Below are 24946 nucleotides of genomic sequence, written 5' to 3'. Positions count from 1 at the left end.
GGCAGGAGGACTGAGGCCAGGCTGGGCTACATAGCGAGACTCTATCTCAAAATAAAACAAACAAACGAAAAAGAAGTACACAGTCTATGGCCCTGAGTACTCCATTGAGTTCACTCTCTTTTTGTTTTGGTACCGGTGATCGAACACGGGACCTTGCGCTTGCGAGGCAGGCGGCAGAACCCCTGAGCTGAACCCCTGGCCCAACTCTCCATCTTTTAGTGTAAAAGTCTCCTGTGCATACTGAGGAGAGAAATCAAATGTTTTGTTACATGTTTTTGTTACTATTGCAACTCTTTCATCAGAAAAAAGTATTCTGAAAAATGAAACAAATATTTCTTTTTTTTTTGGTACTGGGGATCGAATTCGGGTCCTTGCACTTGCACAGCAGGCGATGAAACCATTGAGCTAAATCCCCGGACTGAAACAAATATTTCTTGCTCTCCTCCATACCTTTCTAACCAAATCTGTGCCTCCCCCACTCCAATTTTTCCAAGTCCCTCTTTTCTATGGGACATCCTGAAAAAAAGTCATTGCCTGTGACAAGATGTGAACATTTTCAGTGACAGGTCCTGCTTGAATATATGCACCCTTTTGTGCCAGGGGAAGAGTCCCAGTTCTGCTTGAAACTCCTCTGTATTCTATTTCTGAATGTTAGGAAGGATCATTGCTTTCAGAAGGCACAAATTAAAGTAATTTTTTCAAACGGTGTCAATGCCTTTAAAGGACCTAAACCATCCACCAAGGTTGTTAACCTTGATTTAGCTTTCTTTGTATGGGCATCAATTTGTTGACTCAACTATTTTTTCACATGACTCTTTGCAATCTAAAATAGGAATCCCAAAAAGCCAGCCTCTTTCCAGACCTCCAGCCGGTTGACAATTTTCTTCTTAATAGCGTTCTGGGCTGCAGCATTGGTTGCTACCCGGAGACCTTCTGCGGCTTCTCTCAGCCGGTGCTGCTGATCTTCGTTGTCTGGATTGGCTGCAGCTCCCTGCCAAGGTGAAAATAAAGATTTCAAGTGGTCCAGGGGACGGAATGCCACACGTACTGAACACACACCTTCAGTTTTACTTTCCCCTAGGTCTATAGCACATTTGGAAAAGCTAAACGCTATAAGCAATAGATTTATGATAAAGATGTGTGCCTTACAACCAAAAATATCCACCCAGGGAAGCTTCAAAGCTGCCTGGCTAAAAAGTATCCAAGGGTGATAATTAAACACTGCTGATCACAGCCTTGTTCGTTCACATAAATCACTCTGTGGTCAGAAATTCGTGGTTTAAAAAACATTAAGACTTCACATGTGACCCCACTGAAAGGGATGAGTTTTACACTTTTATGCATCAGTTGAAAATAAATTTAAATATAAAGAAATGCATTTTGTTTCAGGCTGGAGCTCATTTACAGATATAAGATAAAGAAAGAGCCCAGTAATTTTCGTCTAGAGGATGGCCATTTGTGCCAACAGTATTTACTTTTTTTTGTTTTGTTTTGTTTTTGAGACAGGATCTTCCTAGGCAGTTCAGGCTGGCCTTGAACTCATGGCAATCCTCCTGCCTCAGCTTCCCCAGTGCTGGGATTACAGACATGTGCTACCACACCCAGAAGTATTTACTTTTTATTCTCTTCCTACTGAGGTGAAATATGATTATGTCAAATATGACTGCCTGAAAATTACAAATACTTTCAAGAGACAAATTTTCGGCAACTTGGTTAAATTCAGAGAAGTGGCATTGTGACATAAAAAAACAAATGTGTCCATCGGTCCTGGTTCAGTCTGGCTATGTGATGTTTGGCTTAATCTTTTGAAGTCTCAGCTTTGTCATATGTAAAATAAGACACTGATTAGATTTTCCCTACAGCTCTTCTCATTCTAGCAAATAATTTTTTATTTTTATTTTTTACAAACATGAAGGTTTGTTTGATACAGCCATATACAGATTTCAGAGGGGAAAGAATACTAATAAACTTTCAAAAAAACCTACACAAACCCCAATAATGCTTTTTGGGGGGGGTCCTGAAAAGGGGTGGTTAAAATTAGAGGTCCTTGGCCATAACAGACAGAAGAAAGATCCTGCTTCCTCCTTGGGGCCTTCTATCCTCCTTCCTTTTATGTCCACGAATCTCAATCCTTGAAGTGGGGCAATAAGAAAGAGCTTATGCACGGTTCATGCATGTCACAGTACATTTTAAGTAAATTCACAAACCTGGTTGAGATACATTTCTACTCCACTGGAGCCAGGGAGATAAGATGTAAAGATGTATAATGAATTTTATGTGTGTAGAATACATTAAAAATGTTATTTTGGGAGCAGGAACTTGAAGGTTATTTTTATTTTCTTTTTATATTTATCTGGATTTGCGATTAATTCTACAGGAAATGTATGCTAGCTACATGCATAATAAAAAAGGGTAAAGATGGCTTTATCCATTTGAAATAGTTCTCACCTAGAGGTATGAATCAGAATATTCTGTGTTACATATATACACGCACATGGTTTCACCAGGGATCTTATGAATCAACATCTTTAGGAGTGGAAATGAGGCATGTACACTTTAGTACATTACAAAGAGCCTCAAAACAGACCCCTGGTTAAGAATCACTGGAGATTTAGCTCAGTGGCACCGTGCCTGCCTTGCAAGTGCAAGGTCCTGAGCTCCATCCCTGGTACCAAAAAAAAAAAAAGAAAGAACTGGCTTTTAGAAGTATGGTGCTGTAGGATAGAGGTCAAAACATACAAAGCTAACTTTTACCCTTTTACAGGTTGAGTAGACCTTTTCTGAAAATCTGAAATCCAAAATGTTCCCAAATCTGAACTTTTTTGAGTATCAGCATGATGTTCAAAAGCTGGATCTCTGGTTTTTGGATTACAGTAAAGTTTCAACTAGTAAAGTCTATGCAAATATTCTAGTTTGTAAAAACTCCAAAATCTAACACATGTCTGGTCTCACCCATTTTGGATGAGGGAGACCCAGTCTGTACAAGATTTTAAATTGTTGTTGGATTTGAAAGACAGTGAAGTAAGAAACTCTTCCATGAAAAGTCTGGATAAGAGTTTAGTTGAGAAGTCAAATGGAAGGCAAGGTAACAATGAGGCTAAGGCACAGGCAAAGTCACTGCTGAAAATCTCTAGGTTCAGTCAACCATCACTTGTAGTGGAAAAAGGGCCTCTGGCTAAGCAGGGTGCTCTGGTGGCTCAGTACCTCTCCTCTGAAGAGTTTCTGTCTCATGTTCAAGAATGTGCTTTGCCTGTGTGAACCAAGTTCATGCTACAAAGTCATGCAGGGTTTAATGTACCCTCAGCTGACAATCCTATGTCTCACAGTCATGAAGGTACTTTCCAAACCCTACAACTTACTGGGTACTTTTCAAGCAGCAGATGCATGTCATACCTTCGCAGCTTCCACCATGCGAGCAGTGGAGTCGGCCAAGAGCTTTGCTGCTGCAAGCAGCTTCTTTGAGTTCTCCATGTCGATTTCAGCTTCTGCATCTGATCTCATAGCATTGACGAGATCGGAAGTAGCCTGGGCCAAGACCCGGGCCTGCCGTACCATCTCACCTACAGGATGGGAAAGGGGATTTGGGTTGTTTGTCTGCTTTTCACAGTGAGTTCAATCTCAGGAGCTGGTGTAGTCTTGTCTTAACTCCTGTGGCCAGCAGGATGGAGGGGCATGACCCTGGACAATCTACTTCTAAGCGGTGCACACGAGTTCCAGACAGAGCTGAAAGTACTCCCTGCAGCTGCCGGACAGTACTCTCCAAACATACCCAAGTCGAACTTTTAACTGCAAGGGATAAACATGGCACAGGTAGCCAAAGAGGAGCAGTTTACAGAGCAAAGGCAGGGGATATGATCACATGGATTTATTTTCTTTAAATGCTCACTTAGAAAACATTGTTTACCTTACTTTAAGAGCTGCTTACACAAAAGCCCCTATAATAAACTCCTGGAGGAAAGCAGACAGGAAACATTTATTTTTAAATTCAGGATTCGCATGCTACCAACCACCAGATGAGTGATGTCGCATGATCCACTCCACTTGTGCCATTTGGTTCTTCCACATATGGCAGGCACAAGGAGCGCAGTTTCATGCTGAAGGGCTCAGATGTGCCCTGGCCCAGTTTTTCCAGTCAGTGTTCTCTTTGCTCATCTTTTTCTTCCCAGCCCTAATTTGGATCTTGTTTTACTAATTGTTTGGTCTTGTGGTGTTTGTGATTTTACTGGAATCTATTTCAAGTTCCTTGTGGAAATGGGGAAGGTATAAAAGTCAACATTTAAAAGAAAACTCCTCCAGATAAAGGATGGGCCCACTCCTCTCCCACAGTTTACTAGAGAAGAATGCTAAAGCATTGTAGCACTAGGGGGAAGAAGAAAGCTTTCACATAAAAATGTGTTACATTCAGTGTGGTGCCCTGGATTGGATCTTAGAACAGTGCAAGGACATGTGTAGAATAACTGATGGAATCTCAATACTGTCCATGATTCCATGAACAATAATGTACAGTGCTTATCATCTGGCTTTGACAAATGGCCCTGCCTTAGGGAAGATGTCAGAAATGGAAGAAATGGCAAGGCACGTGGGAACTGTGGGTTAACCTCTGCAACTTTCCGTAAATCTAGAAGTATTCCAAAAAGACACAAAATGGAACAAGAACGACCAAATATCCAATTGTGTGGAACGCTCTTATTTTGTTAATTCATTAGAGGATATAAAAGCATAAGGTAATTTTCTAAGAAAAGGACTTGTTATGGAGTATTGTTCTGGGCTGGCGAGGAAGTAGGAAAACAGACTTCTAAGAAACTACTGCTACAGTTGCCAATTGTGCATTATTTTTTTGGACAGAAAGTTCACAAAACATTTTAAAATTTAAAGTGCATGTACCCATTGGTCCAGCAATTCTATCAATAGGGATATATGCTACATACATACCCACAAAACAAAACTAAGATATTCTTTCAAAAATGCTTATTGTCAGCGAAGAGGATCCCAAGTTCAAGCTCAGCCTGGACAATTTAGTAAGACTGTCTCAAAATAAAAAAGGATTTAATGTAGCTCAATGCATAGGCCCTAGGCTTACTCCCCAGCATCACCAAAACAACCACCCCAAAAAACCTTACTGTAGTATCATTTTTAAAAAAGATAAACAAACTTGGAAACCAGCTAAATGTCATTAAAAGATAAATGATTGAGTAAATTATGCCTCCAAAATAAAATACTATGCTGCCACTAAAAAGGTCAATGTATAGGTGGATATAAAAGAGGGTGTCCCTTTCCATCCCTTTCATACACACACAACTGTGGGAAGGTCAGGATTTTTGCTGAATGAGTTGATTACAGCTGCTCTTGCCACAAGAAGTGAAAATACGTAACTGTGAATGGTAGGTATGATAATTTATTCCACTACAGCACCATCTTAAAAATATATATATATGTCTTAGGATGCACTCCTGTGTAACTTAAATATAAACCATAAAATTTACTTTAAAAAACTCCAGAAATTGTAAATGGTTAACTCTGAGGATTTAGAGGACATACTGATGGGTTTAGTCTAGAGTGATTTATTTTTCAGTTAACCAACTTAAAAGGTGTACTGCATATCTTTTTAAGTGACTATATGTTATGACGTTTTAGCATCTTAAAAAAACCTCTCCCCTGGGGAGAGCCTAGCCCTCTCGGCGGTCCTACTGCATTCTGGGAGCAGCACTGGATACATATGCAAACCAGCTCGGTCCTCTCTCAGGCCCACAGACATAGAGGAGAACTCTCCTCTGCTCTGCTCATCCCTGGGTCAGGCACCAGTTAAGTAACCATGACCTCTATACCTCACAGCCTGCCAAAATGATGTAAATGAGCCAGTCAGTCTGAAACTGCTTACCCCGCCCTGCCATGCAGCTCCCCGGGGAACCCCCAAAAGTGGAGGTCTGAGCTCTACATTAGCTCTCGTGTTCCGCCTCCTCACTGCCCCAGTGTTTTCCTGTGTCCTTGTGTGGCATGTTGTGACTCCCTCTAGGGGACCTGGAAGCAAGATAAACTTCATTCCAGGGCTTGCTCCTGTCTTCTCTGGTGGCTGCTCTGACCCAACATGAACATTCTTAGAACAAAAGAAGTTTACTGTGCATCCAAATTATAATGAACACTGGCTAGCTTTGTATGAGTGCTTGACTGTGGTGATGGGCACGCATGTCAGGAGTTCGAGATCTTTCTCTGAGCCTCAGTGAGAAAGTCTTGGGCTGAGATCACTCAAGGAGAACTTGACCTTGACAGTCACCCTTCGATTTTGCTGCAGGAAACTACCACTGTGAGGGAAACCCAGACCCGTCCTTCCTCCCGCAGCAGCCAGGGGCCTCACCAGCATCGCCCATGGAGCTGAAGATGCTCTCGGTGACGCACATGATGGTGTCGGTGGCCTGGTCGTAGCGGCCGATGGGCTCGCCTTGGCTGGCAAACTGCCGCACATGTTGCAGGAGGTCGTGCAGGGCCTGGCTGACCACGCTGGCAGCCGCACTGACCTGCTTCAGCAGCTCAGTGTCACCGGTGGCCGCCTGGCAGGCCCGGACACAGTTCTCCACCGAGCGGTCCACGAGCTTGCCCGCCTCAATCAGCTGCTCCTGGCACACAGGGGAGCTGATGGTGGGGCTCACGACCTGCACAGACAGAAGCAGGGCTTGGTGCTACAGGTGATGCTGGTTCCCAGTGTGCCCAGCAGCCACCCCGAGTCCCTCTGTACCCTGGGCCTCAGTTTCTTAATTACAGCACCAGGGACTCAACTAAACCATGGCTGTGGCTCCCCATACTCACTGCTGTACTTTGTCTTTGTGATTTTAGATGTCCTACTAACTTACACCCTCAGTAGTCAGGTATGACAATCTCTACTACTGACTGCTTCGGTAGAGAAAAATTTCTGGTATTTGCCAATTATATTTCCTTTCTCTTCAGCTCCTCTGAGGTCAGTCATCTGGACTGGGATAAGATGGCCTAAAGGAATTCTATTTCTTTTTGTAAAGGCACCTGAACTCTACCCCCATGGTACTTTAAAGACCAGAGGGATTCTCTTAGTTACTTATGGATCTTGCCATGGCGAGCAGGAAGGAGGCCACCGAGGATGCCTCTATCTAATGGACAAATCCTAACATAGAATAAGAAATGCCGCTGTCAGCCAGATCACAGATCTACACAGTACAAGATGTCAGCAAGTCCAGAAGTGGAAATGTGCCATCTTCTGAGAAGACACATTGGGGGTCAGATGGACCCAGTTCTACCATTTATTATTTCTGGGGCCATAACGTACTTCCTAATCTCTAACGGCCTCAGGACCCTCACCAGTAAGGAGGGGTAATGGTTCTTAATTTGCAGCCTCACTGGGGAGCTCTAATGGGGTGATGTGTAACACAGAATGTACATACCCTGGGGAAATTCCCAATCCACACTTAGACACTGCCAAATGGAAAGGGCTCCCCAGAAAGCTGCAGATTATTTCTGAACCTCTGTATAATGGTAAGGACACAAGGCAAGGACTCTTTCTGTGCACTATCAATAAGACGCCCTGAGAAATCCAAAGAGGAGAAACAGTAATTTGCATATAGAAGTAATTAAGGAAAAGGACCACCTGCCTGAGGACTTGAGCAGAGAACAAATGATAAAAGCAGAATCAGGCAGCTTATGTTAAATCCTATCATGGAACCTAATAGGAGATACCTAAAGCAAGCTCCAAGCTCAGACAATCCTTAAGAAATTCTCCCCTTCCTCCCCACAGATGACTGAAGGCAGTTAAGAGCATGTGCTATTTTGCAGGAAGAGCTGGGCTGCCAGCTGGCTTACCTTGGCACAAGCCACAAGCTGGGAGGTGGAAAGTGCACACTGAGTGGCAGCAGCGATCACCCTGTTCTGCAGGATGGTGTCTTCGGCCACTTGGGCAACATTCTTTGCCTTTAGCACCAACATGGCAGCAGCATTGGCAACCGCTTTGGCCAAACTCATTAAAACATCCTTAGAAAAAAAAAAGGAATTCAAGACTATTCATTATTTTTTAATCACCTTCCATATCATGAAAATATAATGTGGCATCTACCTAAAGATTTAATTATAATTTCATTTGGTATTTTTCTTCAGTACTTTAGAATTTTTTTCACTTAAAAAATAAATTAACTTACCCTTAAAAGTAATTAAGGAAAAAAGACGTGCATCTTAATAGTGTAGTTTTCCTGAATCTCTTAAGTAGTACAGGTTTAAATCTTAAATAGGTTTCTTTGAAGGAAGGATTTTATTTTTACCACTGATTCACATTCATAGACTCATCCCACACTGAGTCTGGATCACATTTCTTGAATATGTGATCAATATGGTGGATCTGAAGAAGCTGAAAATATGTGAAGATGCCACCAATGCCATGTGCTGCAGGCAGGTTATAACTCGGGGCCTCCAAGTCATCATGCCCCACTGGAACTTGAAAATTTATCTTTTGGATTTCTGGTTTGCATAAGGATCCAAGTTATCACGAGAAAGTCAGCCACATCTCTGCCTCCAGAGGGCAACGTTGGACATGCAGAGACAAATAGCTGGCACTGACGCATGCAGCTCGGGAGCCAAAGAAGGCTCAGAATGAGTGTTACCCTCATTATCTGTGGCCTTCTGGACAGGGACTAAATTATTATGGAACGGGGAATGAGAACCTTCATACACAAATGAGTTACAAGATGATCTGACTCAAGAAGAAAGGGGCGCTAGGGCCGGGGATTTAGCTCAGTGGTTCCGCCTACTGCCTCGCAAGCATAAGGACCCGAGTTTGATCCCCCGGTACCAAAAAAAAAGAAGAAGAAAGGGGTACTGAGCATTTAAAAGACCAGTTTATGATTCAAATCAACCAAAAGGCATTGTGCCTGCCGGATGGAGAACCCTTAGAAACGGCCTACCAGATGCGTCCTGCATCTGTTTGACTTGAAGAATAACCAGTTACATTTAATTTACTTCTTTGCTTTTAATACTGAAAGCAGTTTATTTGATTTAGAAATGCCTTTCCTAACATATGACCCACTGTTATTTTAAGCAAACATGTCAAGTCTCTCCACCCAGAGGAAATGTGGTTAGAAGCCTTTATTAATTCATTAGATAATAAAAAGCACTTTTGATTCTAAATGTAAAGGGCCTCCACAGAGTCTTTACAACGAGATATTTTATGAGAAGATATACTGGAAGGAGTGTTCAGCTTGTGCGATTATACAGTGAGTAGAGACTATATGCAATCCAGGCAAATCTGAAACATGAATTGACCAAGAAAGCTGATTTTAAAATGGACAAAATCCAAGTAGTCTTAAAGGAACTGCGTAGTCCAGTCTTTCATAGGGCTGTCATAGTCCCTGGATATCCAAGGAAAAAGTAAAGTAAAGGCTGTGATGGTGAAGGATAATGTAGCATTTAGGAGCTGACTGGCACTTGCCTGCTGCCCAACTTTTAGGAACTGCTCCGATATGGCCTGCAAAATTACAGTTCTTGGATACCTATCTCAAAGATGGTGAAAACATCTCAAATGTCACAAATGACTAAAAAGATTTTAAAACATAGCTTCTCAAACCAGGTCAGAGTATTCCTTCACTTGATATAAATTCATCTTTTCACAATAGGAACAGGGTTTGGTCATGTAGATCTTGATTATTCTAAACAGCTTTGTTAGAATCATTTACAAAAATTCTGTCCCTCCTATTAATTTTATCCAAAAATTACAGTTAGAGAAAGAACGCGATACTACAGCTACAGTCGCTAACAAGGCCTTTGTGAAACTTTTCAACAGGACCACTATTATGTAGCCTGTGTCAAATAAATCTTTGTTAACTCTGGGAACGTGTAGTACACAGAGGACCCAAGGCAAGTTCTGAGATAGGATCTCGAGACTCAGAAAAAGATAGTAAGAAATGAAATGTCCCAGTAAGCTACAGGCTGCCCATAACTGGAGGAGGCTGAGGACCATTTTACTGCACTGGTCCTTACCTAGGAATCTTACACAAACAAAAGCGTCACTGAACCTACACCTGCCTCCCTAGCACATCAGGAAATAAGAGCTTGCATTGCAACACAAGGAAAACAATCTGTCAAAGAAGAAAAAGACAAAGCTTAACAAAATACAAGGATGTAGGAGATGTCTTGAAGAATGATGACCGTCTCCTCCATCATCCTTAACACTGTGGGGAAAATAATATTTTTGAGGAAAATAAACTGGCTGCTTCAAGATAATTAAGCCCACCAGACCAGCAGCTAAATCTGCTATATTCCTATGGAGTCATTTGCCTACAGAGAACTACCTGGACTAAATCAAACATAAGACCAATTCAAGGACAGTTTAAAGACCTGGAAGGAAATCTGGACAGGGACACAATCAGCTTGGGCTTACTGGGGTATATTTATGCAGTCTGCAATAGTGAAGTTATTCCTGGTCAGCTGGATGGAAGAAGGCTTTCCAGGAAGTCATCACAGAGATCTATCCTCACTGTAAGAATGCTAGTGTAGGGCCAGGGATTTAGCTCAGTGGTTTCACCACCTGCTGCTCAAGTGCAAGGACCCGAGTTCGATCCCTGGTACCAAACAAACAAACAAACAAACAAAAGAATGTTAGTGTACTGAACACCTTATTGCACTACAGGATATGCAAGGGTCCTGTGGTCTCCTATATGGAGAATGAGAGAGCCACAAATACCTCTATGGACTAAAGTACAGGTTAATATGTAAAGAAAATGATAATTAGAAAAGGTAAATAAATGCTGTAGGATAATGATGTTTGATGTCAGGAAAATGAATTTTTCCATTAAAGAATTTTTTAAAAACTAACATAAAAAGACCTCACTTCTCAAATAATCCCCCAGAATCTTATCCCTGACAGCTCAAGTGGGTTTGTTTTCCACTGCTCTCTGCTTGCTCAGGTCTGCACTGTCTCTTGGATTCCTTTCCAAGATTTTGAGGCTGCAGACATCTTACTTGGAATCGCTCATCAGTCTCATTCTCTCCGATCTGTCTCAGAAGATCCCCACTGGCTTGTCCAATGCTTCCAGCGGCCGTCAAAACGGTCTGTCGAGGCTGCGAACAAAGAACACACTGCAGATGGAAAGAAACTGCTTTTCCTCCACACTGATGCGAGAGATGACAGTGCAGAGAGGAATCACACAGGACTGGCTTCTCTTAACATAAACTGCAATCTTAGATTGTTTGCCAGGTAGTAGACAGAAACGTCCTGGTGAAATCTATGCAGGGAAACACCTCGTGTCTCGTAAACCAGCAACAGGTAGATGTATTGGAAATCCAATAGATGAGCTCCATACAGTTAGTAAGAAGCTTATGGTATGTGCTTTATGAAAATTAAGGCACAAACTCGTATCCTCTTTAAATATCTACTAGTCATATGTGTTAAGGTCCTGGGGTTGCATCCAATTGAATACTTTTGTGGGGAGACTTTATACTAAGCGCTCAATTGATCCTAAAGGTTGAACAATAGTATCCGCACCCATTTCAACAACTCCCAGGGCTACCATGGGCTAACAAGCACTATGAGGGTGGCAGGGACCATGCGGGAGGCTGGAGCTCCAGCATCCCCGGAGGCTGCAGCTGCCTCATTTGAACCCGAGAACTCACCTCTCCAGAAGTCGGCTGCACAGCTTTTAGCAAGTCAGACACTGCCCCGGCCAGGGTCCTCGCAGCTCTGAGTAAGTCCTCGCCACTGCCCACCTCATCGTCCATGAGGGCCGCCAAGAGCTTCACACCCTTGGACATCTCCGTCAGGTTGGAAGAAATAGTAGTGATTGCGCATCCCACGGCCGTGTAGTCAGTGTCCGCAGGGTCACCTGGGACAGAGGCACGCCATCAGTACAGAGGGAAGGTGGTGGAGGATGCAGGGAGCCCAGGTGGGCAGGAGGTAAGGGGTCTCGAGGGACAGACCAAGACTCACATTGCAAGGGTCAGACACAGCTCTGTAGGAGCACAGTGAGTTGGACCACGTCCGTCTCTAAGCCGACTCCAGTGAGGGCTCACATACTGAGATGCTGAGCACAGGCACCTTTAAGATTCAGGCTCAGCATCTCATGGCCTTTTTTTCTAGGGCCCATGAGCAGCTCAGGCCTCAACACTGCTCCTGAAACCTGGGTACATTGTGGAGGGAAGCCAGGGTCTTTCCTGGGAGTCACTTCATGCCAGACGAGACTACTGCTGGGCAAGACAGGTGAAGGCATGGATGATGGATTTATTCATTCAATGCTGTGTTCAGGCTGTAAGCTCCCAGAAGGGAGAAGCTGGCCTCAGCAGACTGCAGTACATCCAGCAGGTTGACAATAAGGAGAGCTAAATAAACGCTTGATAAGAACGGTGCCTGATTATCTACAGAAAGGAATGAGATGTTCCTTATGTTTCGCCTGGATCACTGGAAGAAAATGCCAGAACCAGACCAAATGCCTAAAAATAGACTCTCCTCTCATTGTACGAAAATCTGTTCTTTCAATAAAAGAATAATTTTCTTTTCTGCACAAAACCACAACACACCACAAATCACTCAGGGACTTACCAGCCGTGAGGTTAACGACTGAAGCTGTTCCAGCTGTAATAGCATCGACTTGCGAATGGATTTCGTGTTTGGATTCATCCACTTTGTTCTGAACCCACACCCTAGATGCCTGCAAAGCCAGACACAGCACGACACAATCAGGGCACAGAATAACCCAGGAGACCAGAGAAGTTGTGGCACAGAATGAGAACAGCATTTTGGCTATACTGTCCTTACTGGGCTGGCACCAAATGGGCCCCTGGTTCATCTTAAACCATATCCCAAACAGCCCTCTTGCTAGTTCAGAGACACTTACAGACTGGCATGTAAATCCTCCCCGAGACCTGTGCTAGTTATTAATTGTTTTTAACTTTCAACGTTTTGGGGAAAAGTCCATTTGACTCTCTCTAGATAAATTTAACTATAAAGAGAAGGAAAATCAATGTCAAGGTCTAATAATAATCCTGCACATGAGCACTAACAGCTGTTGGCAATTTTCACCTTGCTTTTTAGAGAGCAAGATCTCAATTCAGGCATATTAGCTCACAAGCATTGTCCATCAATTCGGGAAGTGCCTCTCTTTGCATGAACCAGGGAGACAATTAAACATCACAATCGTGCAGGTGCAGTACCTTTCCTGGTCCATCTGGGATGTCCCAAGGCCCCTGTTCTGGATCCAGCTCCACCACTGAAGGTGATGAAGAACCTTGCAAATTATATCCAGGTCCTGGGCTTTACCTTTCTTCTACTATAGGAATTCAATGATTTCTAAAGACCTTTCTAGCTCTTAGACTTTGTTTGAACCTATAAATAGTAAAATCTCTATTATTAGACATGAGAAAGGGAATAGGAGTAGGGGAAAAGAGGAATGGAGATGATTCATACTCACGTATGGAAATACCACATTGAAGCCAAATATTTTAAAAAATAGGCACTGATAAAAATATATTTCAATATATTAAGAAAAAACAAAGCAAGCAAAAAGTAGTAAAATCTCTATTTTCTGGCATTTAAAGACTTGTCTAGTAGACAACCACTTACAATGATAACAATGGCCCTATTGGTAAGATCTGCTTTCCAAAACAACCCCAAAATATCAACCTGGGTTTAGGACGTATCCAGCACTCATAACATCTTACTGCATTTCTAGCTCTTTGAAAGTTGGCAAAGCAGGAATGTTACATCTGAATATTTTAAAGATCTATCTCATAACTATCCTGGATATGAGAATCTGCCATCCATTTTCACTCTGAAGTTCCCCAGAGCAAAACACTTAATGGTTTCAGGTCCTTGGGAGAGAGCACCGAGGACACCAGCATGCTCTGTGTATACCAGTATGCAACCAGGGGGCATCATTTGGGGATAATCTGGACACCAACTGTGACACTGATGAATGTGGGCTGAGCTGGGGCCTTAGGATGTGCCAAGCTCCCTCTGGTGATTCTAGTATCAAAGCCAGGATGAGAATGAGACTGCTAGCCAGTGCTCCACCAGTGTCAGTGGGCACACAGGGCAGCTGGGACCCAAGGTTCTGACTCAGTAGGATGAGAAGGCCTACGATTCGGCACCAATAACATGATCCTGGGTGCTGTCAATGCTGCTGACCCATGTGAGGATGAGGAATTAGCTGATTTTATGCAACAGAGCTACAGGAAGGACTCTGGGCCAATTATCCTGGCCTGTTGTAAAGCTCAATAGCATTATAGTAACTTAAAGGTTTTCAAAGTATAGTCCCCAGGGAAACAGCATTAGTATCTCTTGGGAATTCCTGGAAATGCACATTCTAAGGCCCAATGTCAGATTTACTGAGTCATAAAAAACGGGATGGGTGTCCAGAAAATGTTTTAACAAGCTTTCAAAGTGATTCTGACATGTGCTAAAGCTTGAGAACCATGGGCAGTAATAAACTTAAGGCCAGGTAATGCTTCCTGAGCTCTTACACATGCCAGGCACCGTGAGAGAACTGTGCAAGTGATTAGATCATCCTGTCTCCATACAGCTCTACTTATGGATGACTGAGGGGGGGCTCAGAGAGGTGAAGCTGCCCCCACAGCCAGTGAGTAGGGGGTCTGGGATCCAAGTTTCAGACTGGTGGTACTGTGCACAGCCATCAGCAATGACTCTCTTCTACTAGGATGCTAGAGAGGCAAGATCCACCATTTTGGAAAACACAAGACTTCCCTTGTCACCTAACTGGAGCTGGAGATTCACCTAGTTGAATTCAGACAGAACACACAATCTTGTTTTCTGAAAGGACAGAGATAGAGAATGAAAACCACGGATCACTATTTACCATGTCTTGGCCGAGAGGTGGCAGTGAGTCGAGCTCGCTGAGGTCATTCTGGGCCTGCTGGACAGCGTGCATGCTTGTGTTGATGGTCCCCATGAGAGCCTGCTGGGCAGAGGTCTGCGAAGGCAGAAGAGCACAGGCGGTCATGGCACGTTCCTGGGACTGACATGACCCTCCAGGCAAAACAGAGCAAAACCGAACTCAGCTCCGTCAAGGCTACATCTCAACAAGCACCTGAAACACCTCCCCTTTCAAAGAGGGGCCAGAAATAGACATGGCATTATATTAATGGAATATAAAATAAAGGTGATTGCAATAGAGGGATCATAATCAAAAGAGTGCAGGCAGCTTAATTAGCTGACAAGAATCCTCAGAAGAATCTTTGCAGGGGAAGCTAAGGGGTCTAATCTTTGAATACTGAGGACAAAAGATTCATGCAGAGAAAACACAAGGGTATCAAAGAAGATCATTTCTTGAGCAGGACTGAAAGATTCCCCTCAAACTTACAGACAACGGGATTTTTAAGTCAGATTACTTCTAATCGTTGAGGCTCTTGACCTTTCAAAAGCCGATGCTCAATAACAAGACCAAAGCAGGTCTGAGAGGCACTGCATCAGACAGATCACAGTCAAAAGGAATCAACTGACTCTGGGGTGAAATATCATGATCACTAAAGACCCAGTTTATTTTTGTATCTGGGTCAATGAGCTTGATGCTGCTACAGCAGGGAGCAGAGCTCTATCCCTATAGCACAAGTCATGCTGACAGGTCCTTAACTCTCCAGCCTGCAGGAAACCTTTGATCCATAGGAGTGGTCAGTTACCAGTTTATGAAGTGCACAACTCAATGCCCTGTGGTCCACCTGGGAGTTGGACAGCTCCCACGTACCACCCTCACTACAGCTGGTGTCGACCCTGCACAGGAAGGATGAGCACAGGGATCCTCACCAGTGGAGGCATGTGGCCTCGATGCATCTGTCCGACCATGACCTGTTGCTGTGGTGAGGGCATGCTGCCCACGTTGAAGGTCTCTGGCCCACTGGAGCCTGAGCGCATCACAGCTGGTAGAGCCACTGAGCCGTGTTCTGCCTTGCCTGTCCGGTTGAACTGCTGCTGCAAGATGGTGGACCTGTGGGGAAAGGGGGTCAGTCACTGGAAGGAGCCACGGATGTGGACCATCACAAGATGACACTACAGATGTCTACTGAGGTATGTGGTGGAGACCAAAGACCTCCAGATGTAGCCTTTCCCATCAGCAGTGCAGACGGCTTCTCTGAGTCTACCCATTAATAGGTTCATGCTGTTATATAACTACTTTTTCTCAAAGATTAAAAAAAACCCAAACCCATACTTCTATAATGATGATGTTTCAAGTGAAGGGTCTGGATACAGTGATTTATTATTGGGTAAATCTCGCCCAAAAGAACACTGATTCCACAAATGTCTACCTCAGGCCAGTTTCCATTCTGGGCATCAGAGATAGAGGTCATTTATCCTTAGCCTGAAGGGAGAAATGTCCAAATGAATTGAAAGAAAATCTCCCAACTCTCAGTTCCCCTCCTTCAGGTTTAAGTCCACTAATCATGGAGGATGTTTTCTTGTTTCTAGAGCTTTGAGATACTTTGGTACTTTTCCCAAATATTTCTAACTGGAAATAGGAAGATATTTTTTAGGGGGGTCTAACAAAAAATTTTTCAATTTTTTACTCTCTGATAGTTTCTTAGAATGAGTGGTAGGTGTGAAAGACTTCGATCCTTTGAAGACTGAGGGTGACATGTCTTCCTCAGGTGATAGTGCTCACCCTGTCAGGAAGCACTAGCTTAGAAATTCCCATCAAATGGTCACTAATAGCTTCAAGGACTTAAGGTGCTCTGTCAGAGGGTAGCCAGGTCTTGAAATGCATCCCATCCATACTGGCTCCATCTTGTGTCATAATGGGGATAAATGGAAAAGTACCTTTGGGATGGTTAGGAAGTAAATTTTGAGAAAGTAGTGGAAAGGGTGGAAATGTTGGAGAAACAACTGCTCTGGCTAAGCAAGTACATAATAGTGGAATAAGTTAGAACTTCATGGGCATGTACTATGGAGAACATGTGTATCTCAACCAATTTCATAATCTTTGGTTTCCTCATCCCTAAATCTGGGATAACATCTGGCCTATTTCTTGGACACAGAGTTATAGTGGGGATCAAATGAGACAGCAGGCTGGATACACACAGTAAGATGGAGACAAGAACAGTGATTATGAAGGTGTATTCAGCACAAAAGGGTATCTGTGCAGGTTTTCAACAAGTATCAATTATCAGGTGTTCATTAGTTTTAATAAATCTGTTTCCTCATCTATAAATGGGGTTAACTTGAGACTGTTCTGAATATAAAATAATGAGGCTGAGCATAACAATCTCATATATATGTACCAGGCAATGTGTTAAGTGCTTTACTGGTAACTCAGTCATCAAAGCAAAACCTCCAGCAGGTTAAATTTTATCATTACTCCCATTTTTCAGATGGGCTCATGCAGGCAGAGAATTCAGGGCCACAGAGTAAAACAGGCCCCAGGTCTGGGCTCAGGAAGGTTGGCTCCAGAATTCATGTTCTTGACCCCTCCTCTCTGCTACCGCATAGCCTGTGAGACAAGCACTGCACCACAGACAGCAACTTTTCAACTGCCTACACTGAGTCCCTTTCCCTCAAAGGCTCAGGATCAAACAGAAGTCACTTCCCAGCTTCTTAATAACGGAATTCATGGGATTTTAAGGCAGAGTGGGATACAGGAAGCCTCACTACCTCTAAAGATGGAGGTCAATACAATCTCCTGCTCAGTCTTCCCGAAATCAATATCCTAACCCCCTAAGACAGATACGATACCAACAATGGTAGTCTGAGGATGACACCTGGAAAAGCAAGACTTGACTACAGTATCACCTCCAGGTGAAGGATTCACAGTGTAACGCTGCAGAGCGGACAGGGGAAACCTGCCCACCTCGAGAGAAGGCAGGTCCCCAGTACTCCTGATACTTACTTTTTTGGGGAAACTGACTCCTCTAACATAGTTGACTCCTCATCACCTTCTAGTCCAAATCTATCTTTGCTTTGTTTCTGGAAGTAAAACAAGATGCAACAGTGACAATTAGCAGATCTTAACACAAGGGCCTTTGAAAAGAAGCTTTGAAAGGAAACAAGAAAAATGCTAACGTTTACCCTAAATTGCTTGTATTCAATATTTAATAAGTGATGGGGCAAACACAACATCATGAAGTAATTGAAATACATGATTTAATAAACAGATATAAAGTTTTTTTGTCTTTATTATTTCACAGGTATCACATAGCAGAAAAATCAAGGTGTACATATTAATAGTCTATCAGAACTTGATTATTTGAAAGGGCTGAATTGTGAGGCCTTTAAGAAATCCATTTTTTAGGGCCAGGGATTTAGCTCAGTGGTTTTGCCACCTGCTGCGCAAGCGGAAGGATCCGAGCTCGGCACCAAAAAAAAAAAAAAAAAAAAGAAATTCATTTTTTTTCTGTATACCATATGGCATACAACCCCATTAAATTTTGTAAAAGCAAAACAGAAACCATAAAAACTATAAAGAACACTCTTAGTCCCTCAATCTGAGTTTCCATGAGGGCTGAAAAAACAAAACAGCTACTTGGAGAGGAAGCTGCTAAAGGGTTAGCTCAGCTCATTCATGAACTGAGTGAAACGTCACTGCTCATTACCTGGCAGTAAATGATACAAATGTGCTATTGCAAAGTCAGACATTCTCACAGGATTTTTGAGGTCAAAGATTAAATTTGTGAATAAGGGATTGTTTTTTCAAGGTAGCCAAATCATCTACACTCAGTCTCTTAACAAGGCAGTCTTGCATTTCCAGTTTGTATCAACACGAAATACCTTTTTGAGGATGATGTCAATGTATCCTGCAATCAGCTGGGATATCTGCTCTCCCTCAGTGGTTTGGACTGAATAGTAGCTTTCCTGATACTCCCCAAAATCCTGGGAAAAAAAGAGAAAAATTGCATCAGTGGAAATACAGCTTCGATAGATCCATTGGCAGTTTTAAAGCCTTGAAGGTCCAGTTCTGAACACTGATAGACTCATTTTCCCCTGTTTCTTAAACTGAACACCCTAAAATTAATTCAAAATGGTAAAACTGGAAAGGTAGACTAGCTGGGGTCTCAGGCCTTAAGGTATGCCAATGTGGTAAGTTCTTAGGTTTTCTTTTACATCCCCTATACCTCAAAGTCTGGGAGCTGGAGAGGCTAGATAACTGGAACCTCCAATAGGCAATTCCTGAAGAGCCTCATCTTAGGGCTACAGGACCAGGAGAGGGGAAACCCAAGAGGGTCCTAAGTGGAAGTCACCATGCTACCTCGTCAACCTGGGCTGGTGCTCACCGGCAGGTGCAAAGCAGTGAAACCCAGACCTCCAGGCTCTTCCATAACGCAGGCAGGTAAGGAGCAGCAGAGTGAAACCCTGTGTTCCTTGCCTTCCACCCAGTGGCACAAAGAGACTTGGGCCCAGTGGCTTCTGCTTGCTCCAACTGAGGCAGCCCAGAAAGTGCCTTCTGCTCTCACAGAGAAAACCAAGAGAGTATGAGCACAAACCTAAACAGTATCAAAAAGACTAAGCCATCCAGAACAGCACTGCAGGGGCTCAGAAAAATGAAGCTATTGTTGCAGCAAAAGTCCATGAAGTAGGCCAGAACATTACACATGAAACCTGCACAAGGTGGCTGTCCACCAAAACAGATATAAATACGATCAAGAGTCTAACATAATCATTAAGTGGTCTAGGATGAAATAAAAAAAAAAATCATTATTCATATCAGGAACCAGGACAACCACAATAAGAATCAGAAGACAAATAATTGATGCCAATAAATGATATTAGATTTTAAAGCAGCCATGTAATGGTTAAGTCCGTCAGTTTGATTGGCTTAGGAGCTGCCCAGGGGATTATTAGTAAAGCGCACTTCTGGGTTGCTTTAGATGGGTCACGGCCGTGTGACCTTGGGGTCTATACATGGTCCCCGGCCCCTTCCTTTTTGGTAATCTTTCCCTGTTCTGCTCCTCTGTATGAAATGAGCAGTTTTGCTCCACCAGGATATTTCTGCGTTGGACCAGCCAACCACAGACTTAAAGCACAAGCCATTTCTTCCTCTAAACTGTGGGTATCGGGTTACTGCATTTGGTCGCAGCAATGGGAAAGCTCACTAATACAAGCCATCATAAAAATGTTTCAATAATCATTTACAAGTTCTCTTGAAACAAATGACAAAAATAAAGTTTCAAAGAAGCCAAAGTCACAGCAAAGAATTGAATATGGAAATCACAGAACTGAAAAAAATACAATAATCAAAAATGTAAAATCTCACAGAATAGACTAGACAGTATTAGGGAGATGACAGAGAATACAATCAATAAATTAAAAAAATAGATCAATAGAATTTAATCAGTGAATGACACAAAGAAAATTTTTTTAAATGCAGCTTTAGGGACCTGGGGGAAACAACAAAAAAAATCTAACAATATCATCAGAATAACAGAAGGAGAGGTCAATGTGGGAAAAAAAATTTGAAGAAATAATCACTGAAAACTTCCCCAAATTATTTAAAGATATAAACCTATAAGTTCAACAAGCGGGGTAAACTCCAAAATAGAACAAATCCTAAGAAACCCATACCAACACAATTTTGAAAACCAAAAAGTAAATATTAAAAATCTAAAAAACTACTAGGAAAATATGAAGTGTTACCTCTAAGCAAGCAGTAACTTCAGTAACAAAAATTTTTCACCTGGAAACATGGTGTGAAGAAGGTAGTGTGACATTTTTAAAGTCAAAAAGAAAAGAACTGTCATTCCCGAATACTGTGTCTGACAAACTTATGCTTCACCAGTGAAGAGGAAACAGAAACATTCTCAGATGAGAGAAGACTAAGAATCTGTCGCTAGCAGACTCACCCTTGAAGAAGGCCTAAAGGGAGTTAGTTTCCCAAACAAAAACAAAATGGTAACAGAAAGCTGGGAATGTTAGAAATATGAAAAATGAGATACATAAAAATAGATGGAGTTTTCACTGTACAGGTCTTTCAGATCTTTGGTTAGGTTGATTCTGAAGTATTTAATTTTTCTTGATGTTACTATGAATGGTGTTGTTTTCCTAAACTGATACAGAGTTTTAATGCAGTCCTAATAAAAAATACCAACAACACTCCTTACAGAACTAGAGAAAACAATCCTAAAGTTCATATGGAACCAGAAGAGACCAAGAATAGCAAAAGCAATCCTGGGTAATAGGAGCAAAGTAGAAAGCATCACAATCCTGAATTTCAAGTTATACTACAAAGCTACAGTGATAAAAGCAGCCTGGTACTGGCACATAAAAAGGGATGTGGGTCAATGGAACAGATTAGAGGATACAGAACAACTCCAGGCACATTCAGCTCTCTGATTTTTGAGAAAAGGACCACCAAAACCATATACTGGAGTAAAGATAACCTCTTTAACAAATGGTGCTGGAAAAACTGGCTAGGCATGTACAGAAGACTGTATCTAGACCCGTATCTTTCATCATACACTAAACTAAAATCAAAATGGTTCAAAGATCTAAATATTAAAACAGAAACAATCTGCTAGAAGACAAAATAGGTAAAATTCTTCAAGTCAGAGGCACAGACTTTCTGAACAGAACCCCCATAGCATAAGAAATAACATCAAAAACAAATAGGATCATATCAAATTAAAAAGCATTTGCACATCAAAGGAAACAACTAACACAGTGAACACATAACCTACAGGATAGGAAAAAATTTTTGCCAGGTATACCTCAGGGAGAGGATTAATATCTAGAATATACAAATAACTAAAATAAATTACCCACCCCAAATAAAAGACCCAATCAAAAAATTGGCAAGTGAAATGAATAGACACTTCTCAGAAGAAGTATAAATGGCCCATTAATACATGAAAAAATGTTCAACATCATTGGCTATTAGAGAAATACAAATTAAAACAACATTGAGATTCTACTTTACTCCAGTAAGAATGGCTATCATCAAGAAATCAAATAATAAGTTCAAGGTCCCGAGTTCGATCCCCGGTACCCAAAAAAAAGAAAGAAAGAAAGAAAGAAAGAAAGAAAGAAAGAAAGAAAGAAAGAAAGAAAGAAAGAAAGAAATCAAATAATAACAAATGCTAGCAAGGCTGTGGGGAAAAAAGTACCTTCTACACTGTTGGTGGTAATGTGAACTAGTACAACCATTATGGAAATCAGTGTGGAGAGTCCTCAAAAAACTAAGAAATTCCATTTGACCGAGGTATTCTCCTTCTAGGTATCCTCCCAAAAGTTAAATACAACATAATACAGTAACACATGTGTATCCATATTTATAGTAGCACAATTTGCAATAGCTAGATCATGCATGTGGCCTGTCTCTATACAGATGAATGGATAAAGAAAATGTGGTACAGTATTTATACACAATGGCATACTGCTCTGCTATAAAGAAGGATAAATTGAGTAGGAAAATAGATACGTCTTGAATCCATAATGTTATGTGAAATAATTCAGACACACAAATTTAAATATCATATGAGTTTTGGTACAGAAGAAACCAAAAGTATAACTAAATCAAAGAGCAAAATAAAGATAGATAATAGGGAAATAGGGAGATAGATCTTTTGCAAATGGGAAGGGGACCAAGAAATACTGGGAGGGTTGGGAGGGGAGGAGGAAAAGGAGATGTAAAAAGAATTAAGATGTATCATTAGGGCTGGGGATTTAGCTCAGTGGTTCTGCCGCCCGTCTCCCAAGCGCAAGGACCTGAGTTTGATCCCCGGAACCCCGCCCCCCCCCGCCGGCAAAAAAAGATGTATCATTACACATTCCAACTACCCACAGTGAATTAGTGCTATAAACATGTACTAATTTAAAAAAAGATGTAAGTATAACAGACTATCCATCCCTCATGAGGTTTTTAAATCATATTTTATGTTTGAAGCAAAAATTATGACACTATTTCATGTGTTAAATGTGTATAAAGAAAATACTTAAACAATTATATTCAAAAGTTAGGGAGGGTAAAAAGACCTATTTGGAAATAAGGTTTTTATGCTTCATTCAAAGGGGTAAACATCAATACCAGTAGGCTTTTGTTAGTTTCAAATGTACAAAATTTTTTTTGGTACTGAGGATTGAATTCTTTTTTTTTTTTCCTTTTAGCTTACAAATGTTAATATCTGGCAAAAATCACTAATAACATGATGCAAAGTGATATGCCAAAAACCCCAAAATAAATAGATCAAAATGTAACTTTTAAAAATGTTCAACTAACCCATAGGAAGTCAAAAACAGAAGAAAAAAGTTATAGAATGAGAGATCAAACCACCAACATGTCAATAATTAGCTTAAATGTTAATAATCTACATATACCAACAAAAAGATATTGACAGAAAGGATTAATAAGAAAAAAACACAACTCAACTAATTATACTCTACAAGACACTCATTTCAAATATAACAGTTTAAGTAGATTGAAAGTAAAAGGACTGAAGAAGATGGGTTATACAAACATTAATTTTTCCCCCTGTGCTAGGGATTGAACCCATGGCCTTGTACACGCTAGCCAAGTGCTTCTACCACTGAGCTACATCCTCAGCTCCAAACATAAATGGGTATGTAAATACCAATATAAAGTATGACATCAGAGGAAAAATTTAGGAGGGCAAAATGATATGATAAAAAAATGTTGAATTGTTCATTACGAAGATACAGAAATTGTAAACAAAGAGATGTCAAATAACAAAGCTTCAAAATACATGAAACAAAAAGTGATACAGCTGGAGGAAGAAATAGAAAACTGCACAATTATTGTCGAGAACTTCACTCTCAGAAAAATGAAAGAATTGCTAGTCAGACAATTAACAAATATGTAGCAAAGTAGAACACCACCAACTAGCTGAGACCTAACTGGTATTCACAGAACACACTGAACTAGCAACAGAATGTGTATTCTTTCCTAGCACTCACAGAATATCCATGAAGAATGAAATAAAACAAAACCTTCGCATTAAAAAAGAAACTGACATCATAGTGAGTATGCTCTGTGACTGCAATGGCATCAAACTAAAAAATCAATAATAAGTTAACAGGGAAATCTCCCTCCAAATGACCATGATAGAATCAAAGCAGAAATCAACAGGAGACAAGAGGAGACTCTCTAAACACCTGGAAATTAAATAAAAAGCAGGGGCAGGAAGGAAAGAAATATTCCATATTACAAGCACCAATACAGCTTTATACAAAACACAATTTTTTAATTAAAAACATTTTTATAACAGCATAATTGTCCGCTATGTACCATCCCCATCTTTACTTTCCACCTCCCTCCTCAAAGTTAACACTATCAAGTCGTTCAGCAATTTCTTTTAGCATTTCTTAACAACAGTTTCATATTGGTTTATTTATTTTAGAGATAATTCATGATTTCCTACAATTCTAAGGGCTGTGAAGGTACAGCCGCTACTGCTTAGTGAAAAATGTGCAGTTTCTAAGGGTTCCTTTCAGCTGGCATGAGCCTATAAATTTATGATCAAATTACATGACTAATTACTCCTTGCAAATTTCTTCTTTTCACTTAAGAAATACCTTATTATGAGATCTCATCTAGATGTAAATTGATATTTCAAGTGTTCTCCCCAAAGACTTCAGGGGCTCTGAAGAAAATGACAAGTTCAAGTGCTTCCTGATTTTTCTTATTGCTCAACTTGCCATAAAAAAAAAATCTGGCCTATTATTCCACAAGTAAATGTTGCCCTAGAAGGGACAGATGATTATATTCCACTTGTAGCAAATACTGAAGTTGGGAGAAGGAATTCAGAGGTCTGAAGGCACTGCATAAACATCTTCTCCCTACTTTCCATCAATTTTAAATTAAGTGTTTTTATTGTCATCATCTCATTTAATGCTTGGAGAAGATGTAGATTATCACTATCCACATTTTATAGCTGAGGAAATTTAAGGCTCAGACAAGACAGGTAACTTGAACAAAGTTATAAAGCTACAAATGACAAGTTGGAGTCTTGATGTTACTGCAAATGTATGTTGTTTCCACTGTATACGTGGTGGTCTTTC

At 41.3% G+C, this 24946-nt stretch overlaps 1 protein-coding gene across 14 annotated transcripts in view; it reads right to left on the bottom strand.

Annotated features, from left to right (window-relative positions):
- Tln2 (talin 2) overlaps nucleotides 1-24946 on the bottom strand; it is a 404430-nt gene that overhangs the window by 115599 nt on the left and 263885 nt on the right. For all 14 annotated transcript variants that reach the window (XM_013076183.3, XM_021237120.2, XM_087199034.1 and 11 more), the window contains 11 exons: nucleotides 18707-18808; nucleotides 17829-17905; nucleotides 15755-15935; nucleotides 14811-14924; nucleotides 12539-12647; nucleotides 11617-11825; nucleotides 10966-11064; nucleotides 7822-7989; nucleotides 6353-6647; nucleotides 3394-3560; nucleotides 863-991 (listed from right to left, as the gene is read on the bottom strand). In XM_013076183.3, the coding sequence (XP_012931637.2) occupies nucleotides 863-991; nucleotides 3394-3560; nucleotides 6353-6647; nucleotides 7822-7989; nucleotides 10966-11064; nucleotides 11617-11825; nucleotides 12539-12647; nucleotides 14811-14924; nucleotides 15755-15935; nucleotides 17829-17905; nucleotides 18707-18808 (1650 nt within the window). The remainder of the gene's footprint in view (nucleotides 1-862; nucleotides 992-3393; nucleotides 3561-6352; nucleotides 6648-7821; nucleotides 7990-10965; nucleotides 11065-11616; nucleotides 11826-12538; nucleotides 12648-14810; nucleotides 14925-15754; nucleotides 15936-17828; nucleotides 17906-18706; nucleotides 18809-24946) is intronic.

This window comes from Heterocephalus glaber, unplaced genomic scaffold (assembly GCF_053883595.1).
Source record: "Heterocephalus glaber isolate CG9 unplaced genomic scaffold, H.glaber_assembly_v1.0 deba00001689, whole genome shotgun sequence".
Taxonomy (NCBI): domain Eukaryota; kingdom Metazoa; phylum Chordata; class Mammalia; order Rodentia; family Bathyergidae; genus Heterocephalus; species Heterocephalus glaber.
This window is presented reverse-complemented; position numbering and strand designations above follow the sequence as displayed.